At 42.8% G+C, this 17,116-nt stretch overlaps 2 protein-coding genes across 5 annotated transcripts in view; both read right to left on the minus strand.

Moving 5' to 3' along the window:
- LOC129841919 (uncharacterized) overlaps positions 1-12,252 on the minus strand; it is a 92,283-nt gene extending 80,031 nt beyond the window's left edge. For 2 of the 4 annotated variants that reach the window (XM_055910287.1, XM_055910285.1), the window contains exons 1-5: positions 11,623-12,252; positions 8,904-9,052; positions 4,558-4,705; positions 4,349-4,422; positions 3,975-4,093 (exon numbers count right to left, since the gene is read on the minus strand). In XM_055910287.1, coding sequence (XP_055766262.1) covers positions 3,975-4,093; positions 4,349-4,422; positions 4,558-4,705; positions 8,904-9,052; positions 11,623-11,710 — 578 coding nt within the window. In that variant the 5' untranslated portion in view covers positions 11,711-12,252. Of the gene's footprint in view, positions 1-3,974; positions 4,094-4,348; positions 4,423-4,557; positions 4,706-8,903; positions 9,053-9,663; positions 9,696-11,622 lie in introns of all 4 variants that reach the window. The other 2 variants (XM_055910286.1, XM_055910288.1) reach the window with 2 other exon arrangements.
- A 136-nt stretch (positions 12,253-12,388) lies between these two features.
- Positions 12,389-17,095, minus strand: LOC129841920 (leukocyte receptor cluster member 1 homolog). Its single transcript, XM_055910289.1, has 4 exons — positions 15,086-17,095; positions 14,641-14,838; positions 13,846-14,159; positions 12,389-13,322 (listed from the first exon to the last, which is right to left on the minus strand). The coding sequence occupies exons 1-4, from the start codon at positions 15,215-15,217 to the stop codon at positions 13,103-13,105; spliced, it is 864 nt and encodes a 287-aa protein (XP_055766264.1). The 5' UTR covers positions 15,218-17,095; the 3' UTR covers positions 12,389-13,102.
- Positions 17,096-17,116: the final 21 nt, after the last annotated feature.

Below are 17,116 nucleotides of genomic sequence, written 5' to 3' on the forward strand. Positions count from 1 at the left end.
GACGAAAGAAAGAAAGAGCTAGAGAGAGGGGGGAGGACGAAAGAAAACAGACAGAACTAGAGAGAGGGGGAGAGGACGATAGAAAACAGACAGAACTAGAGAGAGGGGGAGAGGACGAAAGAAAACAGATAGAGCTAGAGAGAGGGGGAGAGGACGAAAGAAAACAGACAGCGCTAGAGAGAGGGGGAGAGGGCAAAAGAAAAAAGACAGAACTAGAGAGAGGGGGAGAGGACGAAAGAAAGAAAGAGCTAGAGAGAGGGGGAGAGGATGAAAGAAAACAGACAGAGCTAGAGAGAGGGGGAGAGGACGAAAGAAAACAGACAGAGCTTGAGAGAGGGGGAGAGGACGAAAGAAAACAGACAGAGCTAGAGAGAGGGGGAGAGGACGAAAGAAAACAGACAGAGCTAGAGAGAAGGGGAGAGGACGAAAGAAAACAGACAGAGCTAGAGAGAGGGGGAGAGGACGAAAGAAAACAGACAGAGCTAGAGAGAGGGGGAGAGGACGAAAGAAAACAGACAGAGCTAGAGAGAGGGGGAGAGGACGAAAGAAAACAGACAGAGCTAGAGAGAGGGGGAGAGGACGAAAGAAAACAGACAGAGCTAGAGAGAGGGGGAGAGGACGAAAGAAAACAGACAGCGCTAGAGAGAGGGGGAGAGGGCGAAAGAAAACAGACAGAGCTAGAGAGAGGGGGAGAGGACAAAAGAAAACAGACAGCGCTAGAGAGAGGGGGAGAGGGCGAAAGAAAACAGACAGAGCTAGAGAGAGGGGGAGAGGATGAAAGAAAACAGACAGAGCTAGAGAGAGGGGGAGAGGATGAAAGAAAACAGACAGAACTAGAGAGAGGGGGAGAGGACGAAAGAAAACAGACAGAGCTAGATAGAGGGTGGAGAGGACGAAAGAAAACAGACAGAACTAGAGAGAGGGGGAGAGGACGAAAGAAAACAGACAGAACTAGAGAGAGGGGGAGAGGATGATAGAAAACAGACAAAACTAGAGAGAGGGGGAGAGGACGATCGAAAACAGACAGAGCTAGAGAGAGGGGGAGAGGACGAAAGAAAACAGACAGAGCTAGATAGAGGGTGGAGAGGACGAAAGAAAACAGACAGAACTAGAGAGAGGGGGAGAGGACGATCGAAAACAGATAGAGCTAGAGAGAGGGGGAGAGGACGAAAGAAAACAGACAGAGCTAGATAGAGGGTGGAGAGGACGAAAGAAAACAGACAGAACTAGAGAGAGGGGGAGAGGACGAAAGAAAACAGACAGAACTAGAGAGAATGGGAGAGGACGAAAGAAAGCAGACAGAACTAGAGAGAGGGGGAGAGGATGAAAGAAAACAGACAGAGCTAGAGAGAGGGGGAGAGGATGAAAGAAAACAGACAGAGCTAGAGAGAAGGGGAGAGGACGAAAGAAAACAGACAGAACTAGAGAGAAGGGGAGAGGACGAAAGAAAACAGACAGAACTAGAGAGAGGGGGATAGGACGATAGAAAACAGACAGAGCTAGAGAGAGGGGGAGAAGACGAAAGAAAACAGACAAAACTAGAGAGAGAGGGTGAGGACGAAAGAAATTAGACAGCGCTAGAGAGAGGGGGAGAGGACGATAGAAAACAGACAGAGCTAGAGAGAGGGGGAGAGGACGAAAGAAAACAGATAGAGCTAGAGAGAGGGGTGGAGAGGACGAAAGAAAACAGACAGAGCTAGAGAGAGGGGTGGAGAGGACGAAAGAAAACAGACAGAACTAGAGAGAGGGGGAGATGACGATAGAAAACAGACAGAACTAGAGAGAGGGGGAGAGGACAAAAGAAAACAGACAGCGCTAGAGAGAGGGGGAGAGGACGAAAGAAAACAGACAGCGCTAGAGAGAGGGGAGAGGACGAAAGAAAACAGACAGAACTAGAGAGAAGGGGAGAGGACGAAATAAAACAGACAGAGCTAGAGAGAGGGGGATAGGACGATAGAAAACAGAAAGAACTAGAGAGAGGGGGAGAGGACGAAAGAAAACAGACAGAGCTAGAGAGAAGGGGAGAGGACGAAAGAAAACAGACAGAACTAGAGAGAGGGGGAGAGGACGAAAGAAAACAGACAGAGCTAGAGAGAGGGGGAGAGGACGAAAGAAAACAGACAGAACTAGAGAGAGGGGGAGAGGACGATCGAAAACAGATAGAGCTAGAGAGAGGGGGAGAGGACGAAAGAAAACAGACAGAACTAGAGAGAGGGAGAGAGGACGAAAGAAAACAGACAGAACTAGAGAGAGGGGGAGAGGACGAAAGAAAACAGACAGAACTAGAGAGAGGGGGAGAGGACGAAAGAAAACAAACAGAGCTAGAGAGAGGGGGAGAGGATGAAAGAAAACAGACAGAACTAGAGAGAGGGGGAGAGGACGAAAGAAAACAGACAGAGCTAGAGAGTGGGGGAGAGGACGAAAGAAAACAGACAGGACTAGAGAGGGGGGGAGAGGACGAAAGAAAACAAACAGAGCTAGAGAGAGGGGGAGAGGACGAAAGAAAACAGACAGCGCTAGAGAGAGGGGGAGAGGGCGAAAGAAAACAGACAGAGCTAGAGAGAGGGGGAGAGGACGATAGAAAACAGACAGAACTAGAGAGAGGGGGAGAGGACGAAAGAAAACAGATAGAGCTAGAGAGAGGGGGAGAGGACGATAGAAAACAGATAGAGCTAGAGAGAGGGTGGAGAGGACGATAGAAAATAGATAGAGCTAGAGAGAGGGGGAGCGAGAGAGAAAGATGATAGAGCTAGAGAGAGGGGTGGAGAGGACGATAGAAAACAGATAGAGCTAGAGAGAGGGGGAGCGAGAGAGAAAGATGATAGAGCTAGAGAGAGGGGGAGAGGACGATAGAAAACAGATAGAGCTAGAGAGAGGGGGAGCGAGAGAGAAAGATGATAGAGCTAGAGAGAGGGGGAGCGAGAGAGAAAGATGATAGAGCTAGAGAGAGGGGGAGCGAGAGAGAAAGATGATAGAGCTAGTAGAGAGAGGGGGAGCGAGAGAGAAAGATGATAGAGAAACATGTGTTTCTATATGTGACAGAGAAAGAGGCAACTGTAAGTGTTTATGAGAGAGAGAGAGATGGAGAGAGATGGCAGGCCAAGTGTCATTTTAATCTAAATTGAGCATAATAAATAGGTCAGACCAGTAGTCATCTGTCACTCCATGTTACAGTTCTAACACTGCACCACTTGTATGCAGCATGCAGTCTCTAACTACCAGCATCTCAATATGACACACGACAATTAAACACATCTACTGATGTGACTTGGTCCATGTAGATCTTTTTCAAACAGCACCAAATCAACCAGGGTGAAATACAGTTTGGGAGTTAACTGTGAAGTTAATCCCAAGAACTGTGATTTATATACACTGAATCTACCAAACATAAGGAACACCTGCTCGTAACATGACATAGACTGACCAGGTGAATCCAGGTGAAAGCTATGATCCTTTATTGATGTCACTTGTTAAATCCACTTCAATCAGTGTAGATAAAGGGGAGGAGAGGTTAAATAAGGATTTTTAAACCTTGAGACAATCGAGACATGGATTGTGTATATGTGTCATTCAGAGGGTGAGTGGGCAAGACACAAGATTTAAGTGCCTTTGAACGGGATATGGTAGTAGGTGTCAGGCACACTGGTTTGAGTGTGTCAAGAACTGCAAAGCTGCTGGGTTTTTCACACTCAACAATTTCCCGTGTGTATCAAGAATGGTCCCCCACCCAAAGGCCATCCAGCCAACTTGACACAACTGTGGGAAGCATTGGAGTCAATCTGGGCCAGCATCCCTGTGGAACGCTTTTGACACCTTGTAGAGTCCATGCCCTGACTTGAGGCTGTTCTGAGGGAAAAAGAGGGTGCAACTCAATATTAGGTAGGTGTTCCTAATGTTTTGTACACTCAGGAAACCACAAAAACAAACAACTTAAATAAAAGTGTCTGATGACACAAAATGTCAGTTTCTCTGACCTGTATGGCTCAGACTCAGCCAAGAACTTCCTCTGCTCCAGAGGGCTGGCACTGACCCGCAACTCCTTCACCACGGCCTGGGAGGAGCTGCAGTCACACAGCACCTCCGCTAGGATCACCTGAGGGAGGGAGAGAGAGAGGGAAGGAGGGAGAGAGAGAGAGAGGGAGAGAGAAATATAGTGTGTAGGAAGAAGAAATAACTCATGAGAGCTGGTAGGAAGCCAATATTAGATTTACTGAGAAGCTGTTAAAAGGATGTGTCTTTTAGAGGAAACATGGGGTTGAGAGACATTTGGAAGAACTGCCAGATCCAGCTACCACCATTACATGATGACGTCACAACTGAGGGTGGAGGTATGAGTTGGTGATCTCACCTTTCCAAACCAGCCATTTCCTATTTCCTGAAGGTAGTTGAGAGTGTGCCTACGGAAGTACTTCGACTTAGAGTCTTTAGAGACAGAATAGAGGAGATGAAAAGAGAAAGACACATGATTTGGGCTTTTCTGATATCCATCAAGTTTGCTAATATTCATGTGCTATATACTGCCATCAGCTCCAGCTACAGAGAGTCTGCCTTAGTTACCTGAGTCATCTTGCAGGGCGGGGCAGTTAGCCCTGTCCCTGAGTGGGAGGGTGTAGACCTCCGGGAGGGAGGGGCAAGAGGACAGACTGTCCTCCTGGGCGGGGCTAGAACCCCCAGAACACTCCTCCCCCTCTGCATTGTCAAACTCCTGATTTGACAGGAAAGAACAGAGGAAGCGTAGAAGCTTTAGAGATATTGTAAGTTTGAAAAGCAGTGATCACCAAGCCTGGTCCCGGGAGATAAAGGGTTTGCAGGTCTTTGTTCCAGCCCAGCACCAACACACCTGATTCAGTTTATTAAACTCTTATTTATTACCGTAGTTGATTAGTTGAATCCGGTGTGTTAGTTCTGGCCTATCCTGGAACAAAACCCTACACACCCGAAGCTCTCCAGGATGAGGGTTGGTGACCGCTTTCTAGTGGGTGTGTCAATAGCCTAAAGTGGTTTACGTATCTAAAGAAATTGGGCAAGTGTAAACGAATAACTGGTGGGCAGACACCATATTACTTTCCCCTTGTTGCCTGTGTTTTCACATCAGTTAAGATGAAGGAGGGGAGCCACTTTAGATAATTGAGATGCACCCAGTGTGCTGGCTGAAATGTCACAAAGAAAGACCTATCTGGATTTAATATGAGGAAATCTATTAAATGTAAACAGACCGGCTCATGCGACATCTGTAATACTTCTGGTAAAATGTGGTGCTGCACATGCAGCCAAAGAAACAATGAACCATCCAAAGATCCCAGATTCAAAGACAATAGATTCATAGAGGGTTTGAATTATGGGGATGCCCAACGCCCCTGTGTTGCTGGGCCCTTCCATGACAAATCAGGACATTCCCATATGCTATAACATTGTTACAGCCCTCAATGTTTAGGGTTTCCCTAAGGGCCAATGTGTAATATGATGCCTATATCTATTGATCTACAGTCGTGGCCAAAAATTTTGAGAATGACACAAATTTTAACTTCCACGAAGTTTGCTGCTTCAGTGTCTTTAGATATTTTTGTCAGATATTACTATGGAATACTGAAGTATAATTACAAGCATTTCATAAGTGTCAAAGGCTTTTATTGACAATTACATGAAGTTGATGCAAAGAGTCAATATTTGCAGTGTTGACCCTTCTTTTTCAAGACCTCTGCAATCCGCCCTGGCATGCTGTCAATTAACCTGTTGAGGCTGGGGCGCTGTTGTCACTATTTATGCTAATCGTGTAATTTTTGAAACGGCTTCCCACAAAATTCTTGATCGTACAATATGCATATTATTATTATTATTGGATAGAAAACAGTCTATAGTTTCTATAGGAGTTGAAATTTTGTCTCTAAGTGGAACAGAACCCATTCTACAGCAATTTCCCTGACATGGAGTCAGATTTCAGAAATGTTGGCCCCTGATCTGGAGTCAGTTAAAAGGCCACAGTTATTGCTATGAGTATACGGACACTGCTTACGTCTTCCCCTGGATGCCTTTACGTGATGACGATTTGAATGGGGTCGATTGCGCGTTCACAGGCACTACAAATTAAAAAACCCTGAGGCTAGTCACTCTTTTGGAGCTGCGTCATGCGCCTAGAGGACACCGACCCGCACCTGTTCCAAGCATTAGTGGAGGGAGTAATATTACTCTGGTCATGTTTCTACTCGTTATAGGAGTTAAAAACATCATAAGGTAGTTAATTTAAAGCGTTTTATAGCAATTTATATCCGTTTAGTGCGATTTTGGAACATTTATTTCTGAAACGCTGTGAATGGCTGGGCACGCTTCCAGTTCATCCCAAACGCAGTTGGCATTTCCACATGGCAAGAGGACAGCTTTCCACCAAAAGACGATTAGACCCAAGAAAGGATCCTTTGCCCAAGATACTGATGGAAGAACAGCTCAAAGTAGGACATTTTTATTATGATAAATCGTGTTTCTGTCGAAAAATGTTAGTGGCTTAGGACGCCATGTTTTTTGACGTAGCTTCGCTTGGCGCAAACTGTATTGAAAAGTAAGGATAATTTAAAAAATGTAATTCCGCGATTGTATTAAGAATTAAATTGTCTATCAATCCCTGTCCACCCTATATTTTTTAGTCACGTTTATGAGTATTTATGTATAAGAGTAGATCACTGTCTAATATGGCGCACGGACATTTTCTCACCAACTGGGCTACATTTCACATTGTCTAACCATGATTTTGGTGGCTAAATATGCACATTTTCGAACAAACTGTATATGTATGTTGTAATGTGATGTTACAGGGGTGTCATCTGAAGAATTCTGAGAAGGTTAGTGAAAAAAATAATATATTTTGGCGATGTTGACGTTATCGCTCACTTTGGCTAGAATCAATGCTGGGCTGCTATGTGCTATGTGCTATGCTAATATAACGATTTATTGTGTTTTCGCTCTAAGACACTTCGAAAATCTGAAATATTGTCTGTATTCACAGGATCTGTGTCTTTCGATTAGTGTATGCTGTGTATTTTTACGAAATGTTTGATGATTAGTAAGTAGGTAAACACGTTGCTCTATGTAGTTATTCTAGTCCATTTGTGACGGTGGGTGCAATTGTAACCTATGCCATCTACCTGAAATATGCACATTTTTCTAACAAAACCTATCCCATACCATAAATATGTTATCAGACTGCCATCTGATGAGTTTTTTTCTTGGTTAGGGGCTATAAATATCTTAGTTTAGCCGAATTGGTGATAGCTACTGGTGTTGGTGGGCAAATAAAAGATGGTGGATTATGCTAATGTGTTTTTAGGTAATAGATTTACATCTTTACATATTGTGTCTTCCCTGTAAAACATTTTAAAAACCGGACATGTTGGCTGGATTCACAAGATCTGTGTCTTTCATTAGCTGTATTGGACTTTAATGTGTGAAAGTTAAATATTTAAAAAAATATTTTTTTTTTTAATTTTGCGGCTCTGCCTTTTCAGTGGGGGTGGGGGGGAGTGCCGCTAGCGGCACCCTCATCCTAGACAGGTTAACTTCTGGGCCACATCCTGACTGATGGCAGCTCCTTCTTGCATAATCAATGCTTGAGGTTGTCAGAATTTGTGGTTTTTGTTTGTCCACCCGCCTCTTGAGGATTGACCACAAGTTCTCAATGGGATTAAGGTCTGGGGAATTTCCTGGCCATGGACTGAAAATATCGATGTTTTGTTCCCCGAGACACTTAGTTATCACTTTTGCCTTATGGCAAGGTGCTCCATCATGCTGGAAAAGGCATTGTTCGTCACCAAACTGTTCCTGGATGGTTGGGAGAAATTGCTCTCGGAGGATGTGTTGGTACCATTCTTTATTCATGGCTGTGTTCTTAGGCAAAATTGTGAGTGAGCCCACTCCCTTGACTAAGAATCAACCCCACACATGAATGGTCTCAGGATGCTTTACTGTTGGCATGACACAGGACTGATGGTAGCACTCAGCTTGTCTTCTCCGGACAAGCTTTTTTCCGGATGCCCCAAACAATCAGAAAGGGGATTCATCAGAGAAAATGACTTTACCCCAGTCCTCAGCAGTCCAATCCCTGTACCTTTTGCAGAATATCAGTCTGTCCCTGATGTTTTTCCTGGAGAGAAGTGGCTTCTTTGCTGCCCTTCTTGACACCAGGACATCTTACAAAAGTCTTCGCCTTACTGTGCGTGCAGATGCACTCACACCTGCCTGCTGCCATTCCTGAGCAAGCTCTGTACTGGTGGTGCCCCGATCCCGCAGCTGAATCAACTTTAGGAGACGGTCCTGGCGCTTGCTGGACTTTCTTGGGCGCCCTGAAGCCTTCTTCACAACAATTGAACCGCTCTCCTTGAAGTTCTTGATGATCCGATAAATGGTTGATTTAGGTGCAATCTTACTGGCAGCAATATCCTTGCCTGTGAAGCCCTTTTTGTGCAAAGCAATGATGACGGCACATGTTTCCTTGCAGGTAACCATGGTTGACAGAGGAAAAACAATGATTCCAAGCACCACCCTCCTTTTGAAGCTTCCAGTCTGTTATTCGAACTCAATCAGCATGACAGCCTTGTCCTCGTCAACACTCACACCTGTGTTAACGAGAGAACCACTGACATGATGTCAGCTGGTATTTTTGTGGCAGGGCTGAAATGTAGTGGAAATGTTTTTTGGGGATTCCGTTAATTTGCATGGCAAAGAGGGACTTTGCAATTAATTGCAATTCATCTGATCACTCTTCATAACATTCTGGAGTATATGCAAATTGCCATCATACAAACTGATGCAGCAGACTGTGTGAAAATATACATTTGTGTCATTCTCAAAACTGTAAACAATATGCATGCAGACAGTGCAACACAATAGACAAGACGTGTGAATAAGTCTCTTACATGATGGAGACTTACATTGAATCCCACTCCTCCCTTCTTACAGCACAGACAGGTGAAGAGCAGTAAAACAAAGGAGACGAGCCCCGAGCAAGAGATGAGAATGACGACGTAGGGCGGAGAAGAGAGAGACGCAGCCCTGGATTGAGAGACTGAGATATGGCGGGAGAGAAAAGGAGGAGAGGAAAAGGTTAATACGGTTAATCGGCCAGGTAGTACTTCCTGAAGGAAACACACAGTTGTTAGGTTGAAGTGTTGGTGAGTGGATGAGTGAGTGGGGGAAAGAGAGGCTTCAGAGAATTGGGTTGAAAAGGGTCAAAGTCATTGTTACATATTGAGATTGAGGAGGAAAACCGTTGGAATTGTTTCAATAGAGGTACGTTTGAGACAAAGCGGAGGATCCCCAATGAACAACTGTCATTGGAGTTTTGGGAGAAGCAGGAAAAGGAAATCAACTTTGGAGGAAAGTCAGGAAACCATCTTCGGAATCAATAAAAGAGAGGAGAGAGCGGAATTAAAGTTAAAATCAGGGAAGTCTACCATTCCGGTTAGGAAAGAGGGGGGAGGAGGGAGGGGGGGTACCAAAGAAAACAACATTCCTTCCAGGAAACACAGTTGAAAAGCAGGGAGGGGTGGCGTTGTCATTTTGGGGAAATTGCTACCGGGGGAGGGTTGGAAAATTGGAAAAGAATCACTCAAATCAGGGAGGTTGGCTACCTAGGTGAGAAGGAAGAGTTTGGGGCGTTTTTTTATATATTTGTACCTCAACTTGGCCGTTTGTGAGGAGCGAACCATCTGTGAAAAAGAGAAGGGGGAGGGCAGGGTGGTTAAAAACCCTTCACAACAGGCTACTACTTGTTTGTTGTATCTTTACATTTTAAACCCTCAAATCAAAACCAGCATCGCCACAATCAAAAATGAATATTTCTAGATGAACTTGTTGTCAATATTATTTGTTTTTCCCCATATACAATTTTACAAAAACACTTCTCCAACTCCCGAAGGTGAACATCTGAGTACACATACTTGTTAATACACTTGCAAGTCAAGTGTCAATTCAGTACAGTACTTATGAATATCAACCACAGGGTGAGCATTTTCAGTGTCATTGGAACCAGAAAATGCAAGTACCAGAGCTACTCTGTTTTCACCTGCTCATCCTATTCCATCATGCCCTGTATTCATCACTACTTCTAGATATTGACTCACTATTACGACACAGTAATGAATAATGCAAAACCAAATGTACGTTTCCCCATCCATTTCATGAGCTCATTGATTACTGAAAGCATGGTGTGGAGATGCATCAACAGTCCAATAATAGTCAAAACAAAAGGCTTTAATTGATGTTTACCCTGTTGGTAGATCAATGTGTAAGCTTAACTGTGATTAACAATTCTGGCACATCCTCTCCTCTGCCTCTCCCTCTAGACAGTACACAAATCTTACAGAGACGTCCAATAACACACTGAAAGGGAATCCAATCACAAATAGGCTTTTCTGATCAATGGAATATTTTCATGAGATCATTCATGAGTGGAAAATGCAAGTTACCCCTAAAAAGACATTTATGAAGCACTTGAGCACTGATTTAAAATATATAAACAACATGATTGAACATTGTTATTAGCATTAAGGATGTTTTGAGCTCAGAAGTTATATGTTGTATGATTCCATCCTTCAATGGCTGTTTAATGAGAAAAACACTCAGACACTCACTCTATGAAGGCCTAAAAACATAATGGTCCATGTGATTCTCACAAATTTAAGAGTGACGTGTAAATTCTAAGTAAGAAAAGCTACAAAAAATCATGAGTATGAATTTGAGAAAGATACATGAATTATTGGCTCATCATAAATGTGTAATAATTTCGTTGATTTATGTACTGGATTGGACTGCAGCCTATGCAAGCCTATGGCCTGGCAGTAGAATTACATTGGAAACTGTTAAAATAGGAAAAACATGTTGGCCTATATGAAATTAAAACTCTTTCACATAAGTCTATGTAGAATACAATCATATTTTATGTAGCCTATCCATCGGCAGTATAGATGCACAAATCCTGGGCAATTCTATTATTCTATCCCTAGACAGCTGTCCAGACATACACTGCATATAAATAGGTACACATAGCAGGGGCCTATTCGACCAGCTCCAGTTTACAGCTCTTATCAAAACAATACACCAGAACAACATGACTGCAAACGACAATACACAAACAAAACACTGCGATGCCTAATAAAAGGAGGACAAAATAAAACGGATTTTGTGGATTTTAAATGGAAATTCAAAGATTTTTTATCATTAAACCCAAGTGGGATAATATAGGTTTGATATACACATGAACGATACAGTGGCGATTAATTTAATATTCATTGGGCGAATTCCCGTTTTGACATGCCATCGATACTATTGAAAAATATCACCGAAATAGGGTCGCAGATCCTACCGAATTCTCCAGGCTACTTGATGATAATAATGTGGCCATTGTCTTTCTGATTTCATCCCCAGTGTTATAAAGGCATATTGCCTACCATAGCCTAATCCTATCAGCCAAGAAAGATACAATATATCGTATTATTGTTGAGGCTGTCTCGGTGTGTTTTGGCCGTAATATTTCCGAGTAGCTATTCATAACCCTCTAATCTATCCCCTCTCCCACCTCCCCCTCTCTTCTTTCTCCCAGTGTCAATATCATTCCAGCTCACCGACACCACTCACATTCTCTCTGCGGGGCTCCAAGGGCTCTCTCCGGGTTGAAGTACGACAACATCCCCGCCAGCACTATCACCCAGCAGTGTCGTCGCATCGTCGCGGGATCCACCACCGCACAATCATTCGAGCGACGCTTTCGGTCTTCTCCTTCTCTCCGCTACGGTATCCTGGTCTGGCGCTGTCTTCCCCCGCTAATAAAGAACGTCTCCTTGTTGTTGTGTTCCCCTCTTCCCCTCCTCCGTTTGATCCCCCTCTCCTAATCCGCAACTAAACACCGTGTAAGAGACGCTCTTTTGTGCATCCCGTCCTGCCAACCCAACCCATCAAATCCAGAACCGTTACATCAGTGGTCTCACCACAAAAACGGCAACGAAAACAACAAATAACCCCAATGAGGTCAAACCATCCGTTATTTTTCCCGTTTCGGCTCTTTCCCGACACCAGTACGAGGGCGACTGTAGTATTTATCTCCCGTTAATCATCGGCTACGTCAGACAAAAGTGAGCTTGCATTATCATGGTTCGCCTGTGGTTTCATGCGAGTGCGTCGGTCTCGCTTCTACACTGCTGTCTCGGGCCCGTTTTATTTCGCGGTGCTGTGCGTCTGTGTATGTATGCACCTGCTAGACAAATGAATGTATTATACTGCCACAACTCTGTTTTGTAGCACAATCTATTGAAATTGCTATAGTAACATGTTTTAGGTTAATCATTTGGGTGGAGCATGGATATGGGGTATGTATAAAATAAGCAAAATAACGGAGAACACATGATTTTGTTATTTGGCAGGCCTAACATTTTTATTGAATTAATTGAAATGGAAAATGTGCAATAATAGTTGAGCCAACCACCCTAAACTCTGTCTACATCAGCTTGTTAAATAGAACAGATGCATGTACACACACTCCTCCTAAATTGGCACATGCTATTATCAGAAACAAAAAAGACATGAGACTTGAATAGACACAATTACATTTGTGACACAATGTTGCCATCAATAGTAAAACATCAAACACAGTCCAACTTGAACAGTGGTCTTGTGTTGTGGAGCAAAATGATCTCTGTATTGTCTCACACTTGAGCAGGGTGCCAGACAGACACCAACACTACACTCAGCTGTCCCAAATCTCTTGATTGGTTTCCTTTCTTTTTCTACCTCATTAGAAATAACATTGATCATTCAATGACAACAATCATCAATACGTCTGCTTAGGATACTCAGGATAGCCTAGTTTTTTGCTATTTTTGTACACATCTTCACTAGTTCAACAACCTACAGTGTATGCCTACACGCATAACTCCATGTTACTGCAAGAATAAGCTAAAAGCACTGGCTCACATTTCACAACAATACAACTGAATAACCTTCCAGGCTCTCTAGTCCTTGTCGACGTCTTCGGTGTCTTTCAAATACTAATAAATGCATCTTGAATGCCTCAATGTTCTGTGTCTGTTGCCCAAACAATGAGACTGCATGATGTATGACTTCAAAAGATGCCATCTCTCCAGGCATTGCGGTCTTTCCTCTGCCTCTTGCGGGCCAGCTCTGGGAAATAAGCACTGTTGTACGGCATTTCCCTCTCCTCTGTCTCCCTTGGTCGCTCCTTCTCTTTCCCTGTTCCATTCTTCTGGTCCAGCAAGGCCTGGGCTCTCCTCTTCTCCTCCGCCTCTCTCTGCAGTCGCTCCGCTCGCAACCTTTCAATAGAGCTAGAAGAGAAGAGGTGGTTACCATCAACCATACATGTTTATCCAGAGGCTCAGTACACTTGGTTGTGCACTTGTCCACTTGGCTCAGTCTACTTGGTCTCTCGGATATGCATCCAAGTGGAGTTGAAACAATAACAAAGAGCCACCCCGCCCTTTTCGGCACTAAGCTGAAGAAATGTAACCACTCAAATTCATAGACAGAGCTATGGATGCAAGGACTGACCATACACAAAATTATAGTTATAACAAAGTTGGGGCAATATAGTATTTGTTTACATATACTTGGTTTACAAACAGAGTTCTGATGCGGTATGACAGTTAAACTAAGCTAATGAGGCATTTATAACTTATATTCGTCAAGAATTATTTGGTACACATCATTAATTTAGAAATCCAAAAATGTATGTAGCAACTGCTGATTGCCCCTTTAGGTCAAAGCTAATTGGTCTTATGATTGATAAAATAAAATAAACACCCCCCAGACATACAGATAAGACACCTAGTCTTGATAAAAACTTCTCACCTTTCTCCACCACTGCTTCTCCTCTCCCCTCTATCCCTCTTCTCCTTCTTCTTACTCTTATGTTCTTTTCTATCCTTCACCGCCAGTGCTTTCTTCATCTCTTTCAAGGGGTCCAGCATGTCTTTCAGTCGTCTGTCTCTCTTCTCCTTCTCCTCTTGACTGAGTGGCAGTCTCTTTCCTTTGTTGTCTTTCTCTTTCTCCTTTTCTTCGTCTTTCTCTTCTTCATGGCCTGTTTTCATGTACCATGGAGTTACCTCTGTCCCAGGTTGGGGGCCTAGGGACACTAGCAGACCAATAGCACGCTCCTCACGCTCCTACAACAACAGCATCACCATAGCATTAGAATAAGTAGAATATTATCATTCAAAGTAATGATCTGTGATGGGAGGAATCAGGACCAGCTATTACTATTTGGAAAGTTCAATACATTTATTCACATCTCATTCTCTGATCCTTCCATTGATGTGATAAGCATCAGTACATTAAATCTGTTCAAAAATCTTCCATATTAGCACCGAACACTCCATGATATTTAAATTCCAATATGCATTCTCAATTGCCAACATGGTACCCACTGACATTCAAAATGTTAAACTGAATTGGCCAATCTTTGTTTAGAAATGGCTCTGGACTAAATTAACCAGGCACTGTCATTGGCTGGCTAGATCCACTAGAGAAAAGCTTTGAAGTGTGTTACTAGAGCGGGATGAAAAAAACAGTAGCCATGTGCACAAAGAAACTTGATTTCAACACAGGTGAAGGGGGAAAAGCATAACAGAATGACAGGAAGGTCACCTTTTCATCTTTCTGGTCTTTGAGGTACTCTGCGTTTCCTTTCTTCTCAGACGACTCCTCCAGAGGAAATAGATTGAGGTGTTCCACCACTCCTCCACTCCCCTCCCCTCCTCTCTCACCTCCCTCTCCTTCATCCTTCCATCCTCCAGACTGTTGAAGTGCAGCTCGTGACTTCTGTCTCAGGTGCTCTGTTCGTGCCTACAGCAAAGAGGTTACTTACCTACTTAACATTCAATTGCAATAATGAAGTACATATACACATTTTAATGCACTTTTATGACTTGATACTATTTTAACAAAGCCTCTTACATCGCTTCTCTTAAAAAAATCGCACCTGTCATACATCGTATCACACAAAGTTTGGTTGTCACTTCAGACCATGCTAAATCAATTATGAGGAATGTATCAATGTATGAATTTGGGGAGGCAACGTTGCTATGGTTACCTCCTGCTCTGCTCGCTCCACACGGCGTTGGACCTCTCGCTCCTCTTCTGCGGCTTGTGCCTCGTCTCGACGCACGCGAGCGACGTTGTCCTTGTTGCGAACATGCCAGCTCTTTTTAGGTAGAATATTCATTTTTCTCCTGAAGTCGAGTGTTTGTTTTGATCAGGGCTTGTACAGTTAAACAAAAATGTGTCAAAACCGTAACATGCCCTGACTTCTGTTGTTTGCAATTCAGTCAGTCTCTATTGTAACTCCAGTTCGCTAGCTAGCTAAAGTTAGCTAGTCTTAACCCATTTCCTGTAAAAAACAACAAAATTTTAACAGCTATTTCAATCACAGAGATGTAAATTCTGACACTGGATTTTGTACAGCTGTTACCGAACGAATAAAATATTTGCATAAAGCCAAAGAAAATATATTTAACACATCTGAAAGGTAAACAAGCAACCAAAAAGCTATTCAACCACAACCGGATATACACACCCGAAAATATAATTACGTCATAACGTCTACGTAAATTTTTTTTGTAGAAGTTCTCTCACGGGTCAGCAGGGGGCGCACGTTGCACATGACAGAAATAATAATTTCATTTTGTTTCTTATAATTTTGTATTTATTTCAGAGATCTAAATACACAAGTTACTGAGATATATATATGAGAGCGAGAGAGAAATTGTTAAACTGAAGAACATTAAAAATATATGTAAACAATATTTAAATAAATTTAGAAAAATAAACACATTTAATGTTGTAAAGTAGAGGTAGCCTTTTTTAGAATCCGAGAGTGAAAGACTTACACTCTTAAATCTAACATGTAGGTTCAGCATTCCCGAACAGTCCTATTACAAGTCAGAATGTTGAATAATCTTTATTTCAACTTGCTTTGCCTGTTGTCCGCTGATTGTGTCCTTATTTCGGGAAGTAACAGACAAAATATCAACAGGGAAGTGTTAACCTGACTTTCAATACGCTGGACTGGTCTGTATATTCGTTTGTATTTTCAGTACTGGCACAATTCGCACATGAAAGTTCCCTCTCAGTGAGCTGGGTATAATTTGTGGAACGTTCCAACAGGAATCTGTTCCAAAAAGTAAGTAAATAACAAGGTTGCCAGCAAACAACGGATACAAAATTGCACAATATGTAAGAAATGGCCAAGCTTAACTGAATCACAGACTGAACGTTGTCGCACACAATCAACTGGCAAATTTCACAAGCACTTCAAGTTGATGGGTGGGTATAGTTTGTGGAACGTTCCAACAGGAATCTGTTCCAAAAAGTAAGTAAATAACAAGGTTGCCAGCAAACAACGGATACAAAATTGCATAGCGGCTGAATAAGATACCGGGTAGGGAGTGGGCTATTAGGACAGGGAGATAGAGGAGAGCAATGTTTATGCAACAAACACAGAATGTTATGTACAGGAATCTGAACACATGGAAATAACCCATGCTGACCATATGAGTCTATGCAGATATGGGCCTCCCATTTGTTGAGTTACAAAGCAATATTACATCATCAAACACAAGGTAGATAGTAACACACTGACCCATGTACCTGCAATGGACAATCGGATCAGTAAGACTAAATCACTTACCAGGAGAAAATGTTGAGATCAGTAAGACTAAATCACTCACCAGGAGAAAATGATGAGATCAGTAAGACTAAATCACTCACCAGGAGAAAATGATGAGATCAGTAAGACTAAATCACTCACCAGGAGAAAATGATGAGATCAGTAAGACTAAATCACTCACCAGGAGAAAATGATGAGATCAGTAAGACTAAATCACTCACCAGGAGAAAATGATGAGATCAGTAAGACTAAATCACTCACCAGGAGAAAATGATGAGATCAGTAAGACTAAATCACTCACCAGGAGAAAATGATGAGATCAGTAAGACTAAATCACTCACCAGGAGAAAATGATGAGATCAGTAAGACTAAATCACTCACCAGGAGAAAATGTTGAGATCAGTAAGACTAAATCACTCACCAGGAGAAAATGATGAGATCAGTAAGACTAAATCA

This window comes from Salvelinus fontinalis, unplaced genomic scaffold (genome assembly GCF_029448725.1).
Source record: "Salvelinus fontinalis isolate EN_2023a unplaced genomic scaffold, ASM2944872v1 scaffold_0002, whole genome shotgun sequence".
NCBI classification, from domain to species: Eukaryota; Metazoa; Chordata; class Actinopteri; order Salmoniformes; family Salmonidae; genus Salvelinus; species Salvelinus fontinalis.